The sequence below is a fragment of the Coptis chinensis genome, chromosome 1, assembly GCF_015680905.1.
Source record: "Coptis chinensis isolate HL-2020 chromosome 1, ASM1568090v1, whole genome shotgun sequence".
Classification (NCBI taxonomy): Eukaryota; Viridiplantae; Streptophyta; class Magnoliopsida; order Ranunculales; family Ranunculaceae; genus Coptis; species Coptis chinensis.
In genome coordinates, this window is record NC_141456.1 from 32,552,543 (window position 1) to 32,571,076 (window position 18,534).

Below are 18,534 nucleotides of genomic sequence, written 5' to 3' on the forward strand. Positions count from 1 at the left end.
TCAAAACTCCTATAGGTATGTCTCCCTTTAGACTTGTATTTGGGATACCTTGTCATTACCCCTTGAATTGGAGCACCGTGCTATGTGGGCTATAAAAAGCCTTAACTTCAATTTCGATGAGGTAGGTGTCTAACGCAAGATGTAATTGAATGAGCTTGAAGAAATCCGTAGCGATTCTTATGATCTCGCGAAGGATTATAAAGCTAACATGAAACATGTTCATGATAAGCAAATCTTGCGCAAAGAGTGTATACTAGGTCAAAAGGTCTTACTTTACAACTCCCGTCTACATTTTTTCCAGAGAAATTAAAAACCCGTTGGTCTGGTCCTTTTTTGGTTACTGAAGTCACCCCTTACGGGGCAATCACCTTGGTAAATCCCAAGGACAACAGTACCTTTCAAGTCAATGGCCAAAGGTTAAAACATTTCCACGAGTTAATATCCATTGATATGGAGGAAGTCCTTTTACAGGACCCTATCTATGAGGACTGACCTTTGTTGTTGGTGTACTTCCTTTCATTTTCATATAGTGATAAGTGCACCATTCAGGTAACCGGGCCCTCCCTATGGAGTGTGTGGCTATAAGTACCGGATCCTAAGTCCACATTTAACATAATTCACGTATTTCACTCTTGCATGTTTTCTCGGTTTTTGAGTAATGTTCCTCTATGGTGTGAATTATGCATTTATTGCTTTATTATTTTTCTTATATTAAATTTTATTCATAAAAACTAAAAATATATTAAAACCATAAAAATAGTAATCTAGGAAGTCTCGAGAATCTGACTTTAAAAGACCCACGTTTAAAACAAATTTCCTAACTTCGTTGCTAAAATTTTTTTTGGGGGTGGGGTGTTGGTTTTTCCATCCTTGACTGTTCAACTTTCTATTTGTGTTGCTTATGTCGTTTAATCGTATTATGATTCGGGTTGACATTATCTATACATTTAGATTTCATTTTTCGCATAACTTACGTCATTCACGCATTTCAAGGTGTTTACCACCTTTATATATGTCATCCATGGTTAGATTAGAGTGTGGTATGGAGCATTGGATTGGAAATTCTCTCCTGATCATTTCCATATCTCATTCACAAAATCGGACCAGTAACGAAGCGGTAATTTTAGTTTGAAGTTGCGTGAAAAAAATCGGAAAATTTCGGAAATCGAATTGGGCTTGGGCCCAAAGCATGTGCGCGTGCGTCTCCTTTTTTAGCAAAACTGATCGCGAGTTTGTTTCACTTCCGCCATTAAAATATCCAAACCCTAACAAGAAAAAAATAATAATTAAATAAACGAAAACCTAAATACTACCATGCAAGTTAGGATTCCCCCACCCCAAACACTATCCACAACAACTCCACCACCATCTACAACAATATCAACCACCAAAACAGTAAAAATTTTGAAAAAAAACTCGAGCCATAGCGCCACCTCCCATTGTTTTTAGTGAGTTGGGTTTCATACTCGCTCCCTATATTGTTTTCATTCCATAAATTATCTACAACTGTCAATGACTCAAAGACAGAGAATTTTGCCGGAACAAGCTTTTACTGCCGACCGCTTCGCACCGTTTTATAATGACGAGATGATTCACCGGTAGTGGAAAGGGTTGTGGTATTCGACGAATGATTTTTATCATGACGATTTGGTCCAACAATTCTACAAGAAAAGCAAGTTGGAAGGTCAGAAAATCTTTGTGAAGGTGAATGGGGCGAGGAGAGAAGTTAGTAGAGATGTGTTGGCTTATATTCTAGGTGTTACACCACAACGCCATCTCGAAGCCACCTTGCAGGAATCCCAGTATGGTGGAGTTCCTGTATTGATGAACAACACTGTTTTGGAAGGAGAGTACAATGCGGCCTTGCATTACGTCTGACAGCGGTAATTGAGAACCAACCAGGTGGCTGTAGCTCAGTGGGTTGGTAAGAACATCATCGGGAAAGAGAAGTTCAGCGACATCGGTCTGAACTGTTTGTACATTCTCTGGATATTGCAGGGAAAAAGGTATAAATTCTGCATCCTCAATTTTATATTAGATATGATTAGAGGAGTTGGAAAAACTATTGCACCTTTCCCTGTATTGATCACTAAGATCATGCTGAATTTTAGAGCTGTTCCTAAAACTGAGCGTACTATGATTAAGTTGCATACGAATGTCATAGCGTATACGGACTGTATTCAGAAGGTTTGGAGGTTGCCTAGAGAGAGGGTAGTGGATGAAACTGAGTCGGATGATGAGGAGGACACAACATGTTTTGATGTCGATGCCTTGGAGAGATGTACTTCAGATGCAGAACGCATGTCAGTGCTTCATCGTGGCATGCGTTCTCTTAATACAATTTGTGAAGATCTCCGGACTCGACAGACTACTACCATACATCATAACTATGAGACTCATGCCCAGCGCGAGGATAAGTGTTGGGAAGAGATGAAGGCGGAGATGGAAGCACAGCAAAAGTTCTGAGAAGCAATGCTTGAACGCTTCCCACCCCATGGGGGTTCTTCTTCTGAGGAGGCGTCTATAAGGCACGAGCGTCATCGCCGAAGGACGGATGGCTCGGGGCCATCGGGAGCTTAGGACCCATCTTCATCTCTTGTTCCATCTTCAAACAGTAGCGGGTGGTTTAGGGAATTTATTGATTGATGTTGTTTTTATTAGTTCGGATGTTAATTTTGAATTCAGTAGTTAAATTTGAATTCGGTAGTTAATTGTATTTGAATTTGAATTTTAATGTAATTTGGTTATTTTCAAATTGTGCGTTGATTTTAGTATTAATCCCACCTTCCCGAATTGTTTGGGGGTGATATTATTTCTTATAGCATGATTTTTATATGATCCACAATTTTAGAAGTTGTTTTACGGTGATTGTTGGGAATGCTGCCAATATTGGCATGCCTATGATTAGATTTTGTGGTAGGATGAAATTTCAAAGCGTCAAGAAGTTACTATTCTAAATTCAATCTTAAAGATATTAGGTTTGTTTTAGAATAATGAATATGGGTTGTTTCCATTTTAAGTTTTGGAAATATTTTGTTTCCAGCAATTGCCTTAAACCTTTTTGGCAACTTGTCGATTCGTTTTAGAAACTAAAACCCTATATATACTTCCTTCATTCTACACTCACAACCCACACTTCAAACCTTGCATTCTCCCCTTTCACTCCCAATTTTTCCTCTTTTTATTCTTCACTTCAGCATTCATACTACCCGGAGCACGACCTGCGCCTCAGTAAGCGTCACCTGCGCTTGAACCACCTGTGACTCGATTTACTGAGGAGCGCGACCCGGGCCCATCTCAGGCTAAAAGTGAGCGCGCCTTGTGCCTAAGTGTCTGGAACTTGATCATAGTTAGAGCGCACCCCGCTCCCATACAAGGCATAGTCAAAGCGCGCACCCCGACCTCCTTAGGCACGAAAAATACCGATTTTTTGTGCGTGGTTCCAGGATCATTGTAGCTATTCTAGAGAGTACAACAACTTCACATATAAGTTGAGCACCTACAAATAAATAAACAGGATAATTGTTCAGTAAAACAATAAGTTGTTGATGGCTGATGCATGAAAGACTATCAGTACGTTATTGTTTTGTACTTACCTCACCATCTACCCATTGCCTTCCATGCAACGAGTGGAAATGATACACATCAATACTGTCATTGTAGCCAAAGATTCTTATATCCTTTGAGGAATTCGGATTCTAGTTTCTGGTAAACATATTCTAGTAGTAATTGAGTATTTTGATCTCACCTTTGGTAGTGGGTTTCATGAGAAAGGTAGTACACAAAGCGGTCTCGATCAGGGAGTCACAATCCTTGCCAATATATTTCTCCAATGACCACACAACACTGGTCTCGTTGTTTCTCCTTTTTCTGGTAGCAGTCTCCTCACTTTTTCTATCCATTTCAGCATCCATTTCAGTCTGAATAAGAACCACATCTGGCAACACGATGGGTTCGCCAACATTGTCCTCATCCTCTACCTGACCCTCACCCAAGTGTACCTCTTCATCAAAATCAATTATACTTGCACTACCATGTTCACCCAACAGAATAACATCATTAACCCTAGCTCGATCATTAACCTTATATATGGCAACAATATCATCAACCTTATATGGCACCAATATCATCAACCCTACCTTGATTATCATCTCCAGCCATGGCAACCAAATCATTCACCCTAGCTTTAGTTTCAACTTGACTCATCACAACATCATTCACCCTAGCTTCATTCTCCACATCACCCAAGTCTACCTCATCAGCAATAGTAGCTTCAGTGTTACCCTCCTCATTTCTAGATTCCCTCACATTCTTAGGGGTTCTGTTCACACTTGGTGATAGGGATGGCAAGTCAGTGATGTCACTAAGTTCAGCAATAGCAGCAAGTAAACCAGCCAAGTTTACCTTCCTCATTTAAGTGTTCAGAACATCTTCTAGATCTATATCAACATGACTGTCAACAAACATACCTCTAGGATCTACAACATTCAAAGGAGTATAATCTTAGACTAATTCAACTAATGTCATAGTAGGAGCTTCTTCTTGCTCATCCATAAGTATAGATTGACTCCCCCCATTTATTTCATCTGTTGTATTCTCTTCCTCTTCCTCTTTCTCTTTTTCTTCATTATATAGAACTTTCTCTTTAGAAAGTTCTTCCCTCTTCTCTTCATTTATCTCCCCACCCACATGTCGAGCCTCCATTTCAATTTCAATATCACCATCAATCTTAGGTAATACTTCACTAATCTCAGTCAAAACATTAGCTGCAAATGACTCATTTTCAGTCTCTTCCTTTTCATCAGTTAAAATTAGCTTCCTTCTTTTAATTTTGTTAGCTTCCTTAACCTTACTCTCCATTGCCTTTCTCTTCTCACTCACCTGATTTAACCTTTTCATATTTTGCCTTTTACTCTTGGCTACTGCCTCTTTTTTATTAATTCTAGATGGTTGTATTCGGACATGTTGTGGCTCTCCAGTCCTATTCCTCTTCACCATTTTGAACGCCTCTTGACAACTCTTTCCTTCAGGAAGATCAAATGACACTTTCTTTGCAGATGAATTCCTCTTTTCAGTTGACACTTTCTTTGCAGATGAACTCCTCTTTTCAGTTGACAATTTCATTACAGATGAATTCCTTTTTTGACTGGGTGAAGACACAATTTTCTCAGTATTTGAAACCTTTTTTCTAATAGACTTTGTTCTTGGTGCCCTAACAACCCCATCAGATGCTTTCACCTCCCCATTGCTTGTCTCCAGCATAACTTTATTCTTTCCATGAACAATTTCTTGCAGTATTGTTTCCATCCCATTTCTGATTGAAGTCGTAAGCTCAATCTTCAACTCTTTTCCAATAACCCTAACCTCTTTTGTCATCTGTATGAACATTTAATTTCAAAATCACATAAAGCTTCACCGAGTTGTTGACATATCCTAGGTCACAGAGTGCAAGTACAAAAAAGGCACTCACAATTAAACATATAAACCCAATTGAACAATTCTTAAATAACAATTTTCTTCAGTCTAACAAAAATCTTTAATTTAAGCAATTGTTAACCATTGATGCAATATAAAACAATGATGTACATTGAAGAATAATAACGTAGTTGCTGACATATCAATAATGACAATGTGCTATATGAGAATCTTACCAGGCCCTTTAGTACTTTAGCCTGTCTCTCTAGCATGAACCCCTTATCTGAAGTAGCTCTTTGTTCTTCATGTAGCTGCAATGCTTCCTTCATTACTACCTTATTCAATTCTTCGTCAAGCATATCCAGATGCTCAAACACCACAAGCTTCCCCTTCAATGGCTCCAACTTTTTCTTGAAAGTCTGAAGATGCATGTTCTTAGGAGGAACTTCTGCCCAATCAAGTATTCTTGGAAATCGAGCATTTGGTGCTCGATGAGCACCAAATGTAGGAATGTGAAGATATGCCCATACAACAAAACAGATTACACAACCATAGATAGGAAAAGAAAGCTTCCCTTCTTTCACATTATTGGAAATCTCTTCCAAAGAGTCATCCAACATCTCAAACAAGGGAGTTCCCCAGGGGAACTTATCAAATGCATTTAAATTGACTGCAAGATCAATAAATCTTCCATCTATTGTCCTAAAAGAACCAGGAATTACAATTTGAAGTAAAACATACAAATGATTAAGTCGAAATATGTCCGCTTTATCTTCACTATATTTGGATAGTTCTCTGGCTTCCAAGATTTGGTTTTCATGAACAGAAATTCCATTGAAATACCATGCTCGAAAGTCTGATGGTATCTTCACGTCTCTAGTGTAAAAAGAGTTAGCAACTGGCTTTACACTTAAACCCATTATCAAAGCCACGCCACTCTTCTTAAACTCTAGATCTTTGTTGCCGATTCGATAATAGAGTCTACTAACCTTGTGCTCCATTAAAGCATAAACCAGAGTAGTCATCGTGTACAAATTCTCTTGAATTTGCACACGATTTAGAAAAACATAATTTCTGAAAATCTTCTCTCTCCTCCTGACTAAAACTCTTGAACAGTTTATGCATTTTGTCTAGAGATGAACGACATGTGAGATTAAGCTTTCTCATTTTGGGAATTTTTTGAATTGTAATTGTTGTAATTTCGCTTAGAAGGTTACTTAGGGTTTTTTTTTTTTGTTAGTTAAGATTGCATCTATAATTTTATTTTTAATCGGGTTATAGACACATGTCAATTAGGACACTTCATCGCGGTAATACAGTAATGGCCTTCCCGCCATACTAAGTGCCCTTATGTTTTTTCTCACCAACATGCTTATATACGTGTAAATTGTTTCACGGCACTCTGATGTTTTTGCTTTTTCTAAGTGATTTCAACGAGTTGCTAATTGTTACTGCAATGCAGTATGCCAATTGCAATAGATGTATATGTATAAGAACAATACCATATTGGCGGGAAATTTAGGTGGGAAACCATTTAGGCGGGAAACCTTTTCTCTATATTCGTGCTCATTCACCCAACAGACTTGTATACATTTCTCTTTACTGTCTCTCAAACAAATGGGTGGGGGAGAAGGTTCTAGTGCTACTAAAGAAACTATGGACTCAACATTAACCGAAAATAACAAGTGTTTTGGGTGTGGGTCAACCGGCCATTGGAAAATCAACTGTCCATGGGCAAAGCTTGTGTCCAAGATGCTTCAATACAAATATGAGGTATGGTGTCAGTAAACAGGAGTGGAGTCTGGGGCAAAGGTATCTGTCATGCAAGGTTAGTATCGGCAATGGTGAATAGTGCAGAGGTTTTAGATGGATTGATTTGCCAGGTGAAACAAGTGAGGATAAGGATAAACAACCTACTGGAGAAGGCCCAGTTCAGGAAAGCCATTTGAAAGTTACCATTGATGGTCCGGTCAAAATGCAAATAGAAGGCAATGTCGACAATGTCAGTGAACTTGTAAGGAAACTATCTATTAGAGATTAAGTCATTATTCCTTTAAATCTTGCTTACTTTCTTTTGTTTTGTTATGGATGTTATGGTTGTTTTGACATTCTGAACTTGTTCAAATGGTTGTAATTAAGTTTCATATTATGTACATAAGTTTTCAGAATAGTCCTTAATTTGTTATAAGTTGCTGATGTTGTTGCACTTAATTGCTTCTTAATTTACAGTGTGTGTACTGTGCGTGAGGAGTGTTAGAGAAAGAGAAGAATGAGTGTTGGAGAAGAGAGATTGATGTTTAATCTTGACTCTATTGCGATCCAACGGTTCAAAAATAGCACATAAATCTAAAGAAAATCGTGTGGTAGCGACAAGGAGACAAGGTCACATCAGGGGGACAAGGAGAGAGAAAAGAGAAGTACTTTTTTTTGTAGGAGAGAGAGTGTTTGTTTCTGTTGGAGAGAAAAATGGGAAAGGGCAAAAGTATCAAATTTAGAATGGGCACTTTTCTTGCCTTGTTTAGGATATTTCCCATTATAGGTAGTAAAATTCAGTTAGTTGTGTGGTTTATCATGCCTTTTTTTCTTGGGCGATAGAAGTTGCTAGTTACCAAAAAAAAAACATTCTTCACTATTTTGGTTTGAATTTTTGGCTAAAGTCACCCCTAAACTTGCCCCTGATAACCACTTACCCCTATAAACTTTTTTCTAAGCAAAAAAAAACCCTCAACTTGCTAATGCCAAATGCAGTTGTTAGTTGGGTTGCTACCGTTAGTAAGATATGACGTATTTCGTTATGTAGATGACATCATATTTAATTTTTCACATGTGTAAAATGATTTCAAATAATTAATCACCCAAAACAAATAATTTACACGTCATTTTTCTGTTTGTATGTGAGAAACCAGCACGTGCCGAAGAATTGAATACAAAACTCATCTTCATCTTCTTTCTGCCATTTTCTTTCCTGATTTTCCCTCATGCTTTTTCTTTACTAAAAAAATCATCGATTTCTCACAAAAGTCTTGCCAATATTCCTCATTCTTTCCAAAAAAGACAAACCACATATCTCTCCAGACACAAGTAAGTAATTCATCAACCATCTTCTCTGGAAACTTAGAATTTCAGCGAGGTAGGGACCAAGACGAAGTAGTGGCTAAAAGTAAAATGGATAGAAAAAGTCTATAGTAAATGAGATTCAGTTTCTCAATTTTCCTACTCGAGTTGACAGCTCGAACTCATAACTTGAAAATGACATTCAAAAATTCAATCTTCAAATTCAAATTTAACGAAGATAAGACGTAATTAGATCTATTTTACACTACTTACTAGAATCCTTTCCAATATTTCAAACAAAGAGCTTGAAAATCGTTGGAAATTTGCAGCCTAAATTTGCAACATACGATTTAAATTTGAGAAATGAGAACTAGGGTTTCAATATGGGGATTTTGACTTGACTAATCTGAGTTGGTATTGACTATTCAACTCATCAAGGGCACGCACCACTCCAGAAAAAATACGTCATATCTTACTAACGGTAGCAACCCAATTTTAATGCATCCCCCCACATGTAGTGGGGTCCCCACATGTAGTGGGGTCCTACCCGCATTTCACGCCTTTGACGCATCCCATTGTTTACAATTACGACTTATTTTTTTTTCCATTTTTTACATACACAAATCCTGTAGTAATCTGAAAATTAAAACAATATACATCCAGACCATATATAAAACCTCATACCTCATATACCATAATGTCAAAAAATATATTTCAATTAACCAGATTAAATTTTCAAAAAGTTTACTATCTTTGCTTCTAACTCAGCTAACATGATTCCCAATTCTTGTGCTAAAAACAGTCACTCAATCCATGTGTCAAATAACGAAGTTTTTTCTGGTGAGCGGACAAAAAAAATTAAAAATTGTCATATTATCAAAAGAAAATGTCATATCGAAAACTTTTGCCGTCCACGAATTTACTAGCTATGCTTCTACCCCAATCACTAATCATCCGAGAAAAAAACATATAGAACCAAGAGGAGAGTGACTGGTATGATTGTTTCATGTTCTCAATTCAAGAATAATCTATTGAAAGTCTCAATTGATAGTTCCAAGCTTTGTCATCAATTTCCCCATCGAAACACAACACTAGTGGATTAATGACAGCAGCTGTCTCGCTAGCACTACTCTATGGTGCAATAATGCTGAGGTTCATCAATTGTGAATTTATGATTATACCTAAGTTTGAGGTGAGGTGGTTTGCAGTTAATCATTTGTGTGGTCAGAAATGCTAGCGAGCTACCCAGCCATAATCGAATTTATGAGCAATAATTTTCTCCCTGGAGATATTGTTATCTGCCACTCAATATCCAACAAACCACCTAACCCCGAAACGAATAGCCAGCTACCAAGTACCAACAGATTATTATCTTTATTTTCAAACTTCCTAAATTGCCCGTGATCAAAGTTACAGGATAAAAAAGTACAGTTGGTTACACACATGATAACTATTGGTGCACCCAATCCCCCTAAATTATGACTAAAAAAATAAAAACGCGAAGGGACTACTCAGTTTAGGTGACTGCCGGTTCCAGCAAAAGTCTTGAACTTAGTAATTGGGTCTCGGTATTCTTATCTCAATTGCGTGCGATATGTTATGTACTCGCTGTTTTCATTACAGAAGTGTATAAAAGGTTAGAGCTTCATTAAGAATTTGACTTGTCCTCAATTAAGAATTAAACCTTGTTTGAACTGGCGTAACATTTATATCTGAGGACTTAGTTGTTTTCCGTTGGTTTATAGGTCAAACTTTTTCAAGATTGGAATTCATTAGAAGCTTCACCATTTCTTTCTAAAGTTTCATCCTTGCAAAGCTTATCTCCCCACAACAGCGGCGGAGCAAGGACTTTGATCCGTCGGGGAGGGGGGCTATTGCCAAATACGTTGACCACGACTATTTTTTTAAGAGATTATTTGGTTAACATACGGTCTTAATTTGCACTGTGATCATGTTGCTATGTAGTACTACTATTTCATTGTTTGCCTTAAGTTCAGGGGGACCTATGCCCTACCTTAATTTGCACTATGATCATGTTTGCTATGTAGTACTACTATTTCATTGTTTGCCTCAAGTTAAGGGGGACCTATGCCCTACATGGCCTGCACAGAGCTCCGCCACTAGTCACATTGAAATCCTTTTCAATCGCATTGAAATCCTTTTCTATGTTTACATCTTAATACGTACAATGTAGGAAAGAAGCGATTGCTATAATACGAGAGCTAGAAGGTAGAAAATTAAATTTAAGTTGTTTTTTGTGTTGGTAATATTATGGAACAAACTGAAACTTGATTTTCCTAGCCTTTTCATTTTCATTTTATTTTTTTTGGGCCGCGACCAAGATCACTTTTTTTTTAGCGGGGACAAGATTATAGTTTTTCAACTGCCAATTCTTATTTTTTGTTTTCTTTGAAATAGACGAAAAAAGTGAACTATTGCGCTCTATCAATAAGGGTGGAATTCAAACTAATCAAGCTGAGTTTTACTATCTTGAAGCTCAACTCGTTTATTTAGCGAGCTAAATAAGCTCAATTTTGGCTCATATATTATATGGACAAGCCTGAGCCGAACCCAAATAGCTCGGTTATTTTACACTACAAAGATACTATTTGAGCTTATCGAGTTGGCATGCATAAAACTCATTTGTTACACGAGCTGTAATATATATAGGCTCAAGCTTGACTCATTTAACTAAATGACCGAGCTTGAGCTGAGCTTAAACGAGTTGAGCCCGAGCCGTTCAGCTCAAATTCCACCCTTATCTATCAAGGTAGGCTAAACCACACATGGCCTCATGATTTACGATCGAGGGGCGAAAAATTGCAAATTAATAACACTACACTCCAATCAAACCGTGTGTAACGTAATAATTATATTTTTTTTAAAAAAAATTGTTAACTTATGTATATGTTTCTCACTTTTCTATATATTTAGCTAAACCAATAGATGTGGGATGCAACATCTCCCCACGGGGATAAGCGCCCTTCAGTATATCCCCATGGGATATTACATTCACTGTACGTGAAAATTTTCTCTTTAGCTAGACCACCTCCACTCCCATTTATCATCACCACTGTGGAGGTTAGCATTTGCTAGAGAAGCGTTCAGGGCAGCCAGAGAGATAGCCTAGCTCGTTCTCTTTGAAATTGTGTCTCCTCAAGTGAGGATTCCAAGTCAGCATGTTGCACGCCTTCAATGGCTATATGATTCTCTACCACAGGTTTTATTGGAGGCATATCTATAGATGTATTGGGAAACTTAGCTGTAAAAGGAATATCCCCACACCATTTGTCAAGCAAAAAACGAGTGTTATTATCCCGACCCACACAATGATATCATATCTTATAAATTATTGGTTCCAGCTATTCCGAGGATATTCTCATAGGGATAAGGGTCTGTAGACCGTTGGATGTGTGATCTAATGGTCTGAAAATCAAGAACAAAAAGAATGAGAGAAGATGAGAGGATGTTATATTTCTAGACTATTGGAACACACATCCAAAGACCGCGGCTCCCATCCCTATGAGGACATTCTCGAGTAGACAACCTCATTATTATTTTGTACCATGTTGCATGGTAGTTTGTTTATTGTTTATATAAAATAATATAATATAGGAGGTGCATGGAGTGTGTAGGAAATGGTGAGGCACCAAATCGATCATAAGCCCAAATTCATGTAAAACGTTGATGGACCGCCACTACACACGCCCATGCATGTACTGTGATCTTTATAACCATTTCCTAGCACCTAATTAGACAACGAGAGTGGAGAACAAGCTTTCATCGCCAAGATTGGCGACCTTTGCTATATGGCTAACTCTTCCGTTAAACTTGTCTTTATTTTCACGGCTAATTATTGCTGAATTTTAAGTTAATGCTCAGATGAAACCCTATTAATAAAGTTGTTTTGATTATTAGTTGTTTATTGAAATTTTTAAAGAATTGTGAGCTTTAACGTTAATCTTCAATCGGTTGTCGAAGATATTATCTTTTCATCATTAGCATTATAGTATTATTAGTATTATGTATTTTTGGTAGTTTAGAACTTTAGATTAATATTTGATTACTCAATACTTGGTATATATAATATTTTGTAATTTTGAATACACATTATTATCTTGTATTTTTCATATACCTATTATCTTGTATTTTTCATAATTTGGTGTTTAGACTTTAAAGCGAAGAAAAATCTATATTTTGGACATTGTCAGTTTGTCACGTTTGCTTTAACATTTATATCTTGAGTCATGATAGTAACGTTTTCTCTTCATACGCGTATTGCTACTCTATGGGAATTTAGATAAATTAATAACAAATATGATAGAATTAATAGTGGTTGATTCGACTGCCCTGGTCTCTCTTCCATGGCCAATTGTGTTCGATCCTTTTTAATTGCTTTAATTAGTATTAACTACCATTAGAATTCGAAAATATTTAAAACTTGTTTGAATTAGTTGAGTTATAGTGTCCTGAAATTTGAATGGCCAAATTTTCATTCCTTGTGGGTTCTACCTGTTCGCCTTAGTTTTTTATATCAATAGTTGCGCAATTGTGGTTAAACAATGGTTAAATTGACCTGTTATTTAGGCCGGTTTAAATCCCCTATTAGAGTATTTTTAGGTGGTGGTAGTATATTTTTCAAATTTGAAGAAGAAATTTAAAGAAATTGGTCGCAAATTTTGACCGTCTCTAACTGGTCGCAAATATCGACCACAAATGCGATTGTAGACCCTACCATGCGCGCCAGTACTATTGTCGCGCGATATTACCACTGTCGCCCCCAAGTTGAAAAAAAAAAAACTCACGCAACATTCCCATTGTCGTAACAAATTGAAAAAGTAAAAAAAAGTAACTCGCGCGACATTAGTAGTTGTGCGCGCCAGTGGTTGGTCCTGGTAAAAAAAAAAAAAAAAAAAATTCGGCGACATTACCAATGTCACTCCGCATCCGCATCTAAATTGCCAAATTTACGAACGGACAGGTGATGCGACCGAATATACTACCATCTAGAGTTGGAATTTCAAGAAATTCCGAATTGTTTCTTCAAATTTGAAGATTTGGACAGTTTTTGAAAATCGGAACAGTATTGAAAGAGTAGTGCTAGCAAGACAGCTGCTGTCATAAATATACATGACAGCCCACTAGCGTTTCGCCACGTTTGCAAGTGGGAAACTGGGTACTTTCAAAATGGATAGTCTTTGTTTACGAATTAAAAAGATGGCCGCGGGCATGGAAAAAAGAAAAATAAAAAGTGGCAAACTTCTGTTACATCTTCTTCTCCCCATCTCCTCAATGGCTCCATCCCGACTATCTCATTCCTATTTGCATGTGTTAGTAATTGCGAAAACAAACATCTACTTTGTTTGAAATTGAATGTGAAAATATCAAAATTCAAGTGAAAGAAGATTAAAAATACAAAAAAATAATAGTTTGATGAGTGGCAAAAAGTTATTGTTGTCCAAATTTTAACTAAATTAAGATTTAGGTGAAAAAAGATTAAAAACACAAATCCATTTATCAACCCAGAAAAAAAAAAATGTTCTTTTCTAAAATTGCAAGTCTGGTAATCCAATTTGATGACAAAGTTTGGAACTATCAATTGAGACTTTCAATGGATTTTTCTTGAATTTTGTTTTGAAGATGAAACAACCATACCAATCACTCTACTGTTGATTCTATATGTTTTTTTCTCAGGTGATTAGTGATTAGGTAGAAGGTGAGAACCGATTTCCCATGTTCCCAGTTATCCAATTGCAACGTGGGAAACACAAGTGGGCTGTCACATAAGTTTGTGACAGTGGCTGTCTCGCTAGCATTTTCGTTGCACCATATCATACACATCGACAGATAGAAAAGGACCACTGGAGCAAGTTGAACATAAAGGTTTCGCTATATAAAGAGTTGTCTCAGCTGTAGCCAAAACTTACTCCGGCCTATAGTGCATTACTGTATATTATATTATATAATAAGCATAAGAATCTAGAGAGAGAGAGACATAATGGAGAACGAAGCAAGAACTCATGTTCTAATAGTTCCATATCCAGGTCAAGGCCACATAAACCCTATGCACCAGTTTGCTAAACGCATAGTTAGTAAAGGAATCAAAGCAACACTAGTCGTCACCAAATTCATCTCCAAGTCCATGCATGGAGAACCTGGCAAGATTGGAGTTGAGATATTCTCTGATGGTTATGATGATGGTGGCTTCTCGGCCGCAGAAAATGTGGATGCTTATCTATCACGCTTCACAACTGTTGGTTCAGAAACCTTAACTGAAGTCATCAAGAAACAAGAGAGTTCTGGTTATCCAGTGAGTTGTGTGATTTATGATTCATTTATGCCTTGGGCATTGGATGTTGCTCATGGGTTTGGAATACAAGCAGGAGCATTCTTTACCCAGTCTTGTACTGTTAACAACATATTTTACCAATTCCATGAAGGACTTCTGGACGCCCCTGAATCATATGCAGCAGCAGACCCGACACTTCCTATTAGTATTCCAGGATTACCAACATTCAGACCTAAAGACTTGCCGTCTTTTTTCTATATCCCTGGGTACTATGGAGCTTACTTTAAGATGCTTTTGAATCAATACTCCAATCTTAAAGAAGCAGACTGGATTTTCGTTAATACCTACAAAGAGTTGGAAGTTGAGGTCAGTAAGCAATTCTTTTCATATCAGTTTAGAGTAGCTTGAAGGCTTGAGAATTTGAGAACAAGCTTCCAGCATAGATATTGATAAAAACTGCATTAACTACATATTAATTGAGATCTCCCCTCCACAATACCATGAGTTATTAGTTGATTCTATTGTCAAAACAAACTTGTCCACAAAACAATTAAAGACATGTGTCTCCCAGAATTTGCTCTGCATCTTGCCATAAACCAATAAAAGTAAAAGACTGTGACTCTCGTATATCAGTTTGTAGCTCAAAATGATGCGTTTGCCATTTTCCTTTTAACAGATTCTATCAAGGTCTTTCATCGTTAGTACTGGAGGAACTAAAGGGTAGTCCGCTGTCCCTCCGGGGACATCAGATAAAATTGGAACTAAATGCCTGGTAAAAATATAATTTTACACACAAACGAGCAGTTGCAATTTTCTTTACAGATTAACGGGATATATAAGCGTGAGTGAATGAGATAGCTTATAAACAGTAGCGTCGGAATACCCTCGATAAACATTATACACGTTTTGGCATAAATTTTCATGGTCAAGCTCTTAAAAGAGGGCCAGTGAGATAATTCGCTAAAAATATGTGTGGATGATAATCGTTGTACTTGTTTGAGGAATTTGTGTGATCTAGTCGTTCTTTACTCCTTCATGGACTCAATAAAGTCAAAAAATTAAACTGAAAAAAAAAATAAAAAAATAAAAAATTATGTAATTATTCACACTATACAAATACAATATCAATTAGGACAGAATCATATCTTAAACACAGTTATCAAGGTAGCCATCCATATATATATTTCTACACTATATGATAGCCGGGTTTGTAGGAACCACACTTCTCAACCGAATAGTGTATTTCTAATATCTCAATTTTAAGATTTTAGAACCACTTCCCTACGTTTATTTAAATTACATATCTCCTATTTATTAATTACAATTGGCTCCCTAATCTCTATTAAAATTGAACCATCTCCTTCTTCAATAATTTTAGGATAGTCTTCTTAATTTAAAAGCTAAATTTTATGTATAGGAATTGTATATATTCTCCATTTTTAGAAAATTGTTTCTCTTTTCTTAGTGAGATTCACAAAAAATTGTTTCTCTTTAGTTTTTTTAATAATTTTCATTTTAGTTCTTTACAATTTGGCGAACTGATGCGTAGCACAGGACACATGCTAGTATATGTATGTATATATATATATATTGTAAAGGACGCACCCTATTGCAGTTTTGCTTCACTCTCTCTAATTTCCTACTACGTACCACGTGGGCTGCTGACACCACATCTTACAGGAGAACGAAAGTTGGACCCAACAAATTGACAATTAGTTTCTTTGTGTATTTAGACAAAATAATGAATTCACACTGTTTTAAATTGCTTAAATCTACAAGAACAAGTTATTGGGACTCCAAAGCTACTACGTTATTAATAATCTATCACAATCCTATGAAGTTATTGTTTTTTTTTTATTATTTTTTTTTAATCTTTGGAAGTATAGTTAGAAGGATATTTTTATTGATTCTTTATTGAATATATATCTTTTTTTTATTTAACATTTAATATCAATTCACATCATTCTTGTTATTATACTTTTCATCAGGTTGTGGAATATATGGCAAAAGACAGCCCTTTAAGAACGATTGGACCAACATTACCGTCCATGTACCTCGACAAGCGCATCCCAGATGACACAGATTACAAACTCAATATCTATAAGCCTGATAGCAACTTATGCATGAACTGGCTAAACGAGAAGCCAAATAATTCAGTCGTCTTTGTGTCCTTTGGGAGTTTGGCAGAATTAGGTGCAGAACAAATGAAAGAGCTAGCATACGGATTAAAGCAGAGTAACTGCTACTTCTTGTGGGTGGTTAGGGCACCAATAGAGGATAAACTCCCTAGCAAATTCAAAGAAGAGGTATCAGAGAAAGGTTTGATTGTTAGATGGAGTCCTCAGTTGCAAGTATTGGCGCACCCAGCAGTAGGATGCTTTATGACACATTGTGGATGGAACTCAACAATTGAAGCACTAAGCTTAGGAGTGCCCATGGTGGCAATGCCACAATGGACAGATCAAACAACTCATGCTAAGTGTGTGCAAGACATTTGGGCAACGGGAGTTAGAGTTAGTGTAGATGAGAAGGGGATAGTAAAAAGAGAAGAAATAGAGCACTGCATCAAACAAGTTCTAGAAGGAGAGAGAAGTGTTGAAATTAGGAAGAATGCTATCAAATGGAGAAATTTAGCCAAGGAAGCATCGGACGAAGGTGGAAGTTCAGACAAGAACTTTAATGAATTTATCTCTAAACTCACACCTACACCTACACCTGAGCTCGTCATCTAATATCAAATACAGAAGCATGGAATAAGATATGTATCGCCGAATTCTTAATATTTTCTCTCCCTAAGAGAGACTAGTGTTTTGCTTCTCTTTCCTTTTCGTCTTTGGTATTTCAGAAATCATTTTGATGTTCCTCGTCCTAAGATCGATGCAGTGTCTTGCTCGATTTGTTTTTCCTTTTTTCTTCTCTCGGTGTGTATTGGTGTGTGCACTTGTGTAAAACAACGATACATATTTTGATTGAACTACTTTAGCATTGAATTTCTTACATTGCGATGTTTATGAAAAGATACCACTTAAAGAACATAATAACTGGGGAGGGATCGGAGGGGGAGAGGCAAATAGAACTGTGCAGTTATTACGTAGTTATAAACCCAAACAATGTTATTCATTAAACCAGGCAGCATATTGAACTTCTATTCACCCACCAAACAATCTGTAGATAATACACCACGATTCCTACATGAAGTTGTTCCAAAAGGCCTAAATAATAAGACTTCACTTCCTATTAATTACACGAAAAGATCATTATTGTGACCATGATTAATGAACGCCTATTGGATAAGATTAGGCTCTAAAATAGTTCGATCAAGTGCGCCAACAAATTAAGATCAAGTCCTGGACACCAAAGTATCACACCATTATAGTGCTTGTTAGTGGACGCTCGACTCAATAATAACTCGACCAAAATGGAGTAAGTTTGCCTAATAGGAACTCATCCATAAACAATTTAGTTAGGGAAGAAAATAGACTTTGCTCGAATACCTGTAACCTGTTGAACAATCCATACCTATACAATTTCCTACTCTGGGGTTTGGTAACTTATATATATAACAAATACACGAATCGGACACCAAATTAGCAGATATACCACTAAAGGGCGTTGACATTGTTGACCCATGTTTTGTACCAAAACAGGACGTCGGACCCACTTCCTGATGTCAAGGAACAAATGTGAACTTCCTACCATGCCCTTCTTCCTCTCTAGTGTTAATACTATTTTATCTTTGTGTTGAATCACGTGTAATTACTTTATTAGCCTCTTCC

General features: G+C 36.9%; 1 protein-coding gene across 1 annotated transcript; it reads left to right on the forward strand.

Moving 5' to 3' along the window:
* The first annotated feature begins 14,385 nt into the window (after positions 1–14,385).
* LOC147523524 (UDP-glycosyltransferase 74F2-like) lies at positions 14,386–17,755 on the forward strand. The gene is made up of 2 exons (XM_086598936.1): positions 14,386–15,124; positions 16,747–17,755. The coding sequence occupies exons 1-2, from the start codon at positions 14,468–14,470 to the stop codon at positions 17,488–17,490; spliced, it is 1,401 nt and encodes a 466-aa protein (XP_086455062.1). The 5' UTR covers positions 14,386–14,467; the 3' UTR covers positions 17,491–17,755.
* Positions 17,756–18,534: the final 779 nt, after the last annotated feature.

Coding starts and splice junctions, on each gene's coding strand:
- LOC147523524 (XM_086598936.1), top strand. CDS start 14,468: ATGGAGAACGAAGCAAGAACTCATGTTCTAATAGTTCCATATCCAGGT. Junction 15,125..16,746: donor ACAAAGAGTTGGAAGTTGAG/GTCAGTAAGCAA, acceptor ACTTTTCATCAG/GTTGTGGAATATATGGCAAA.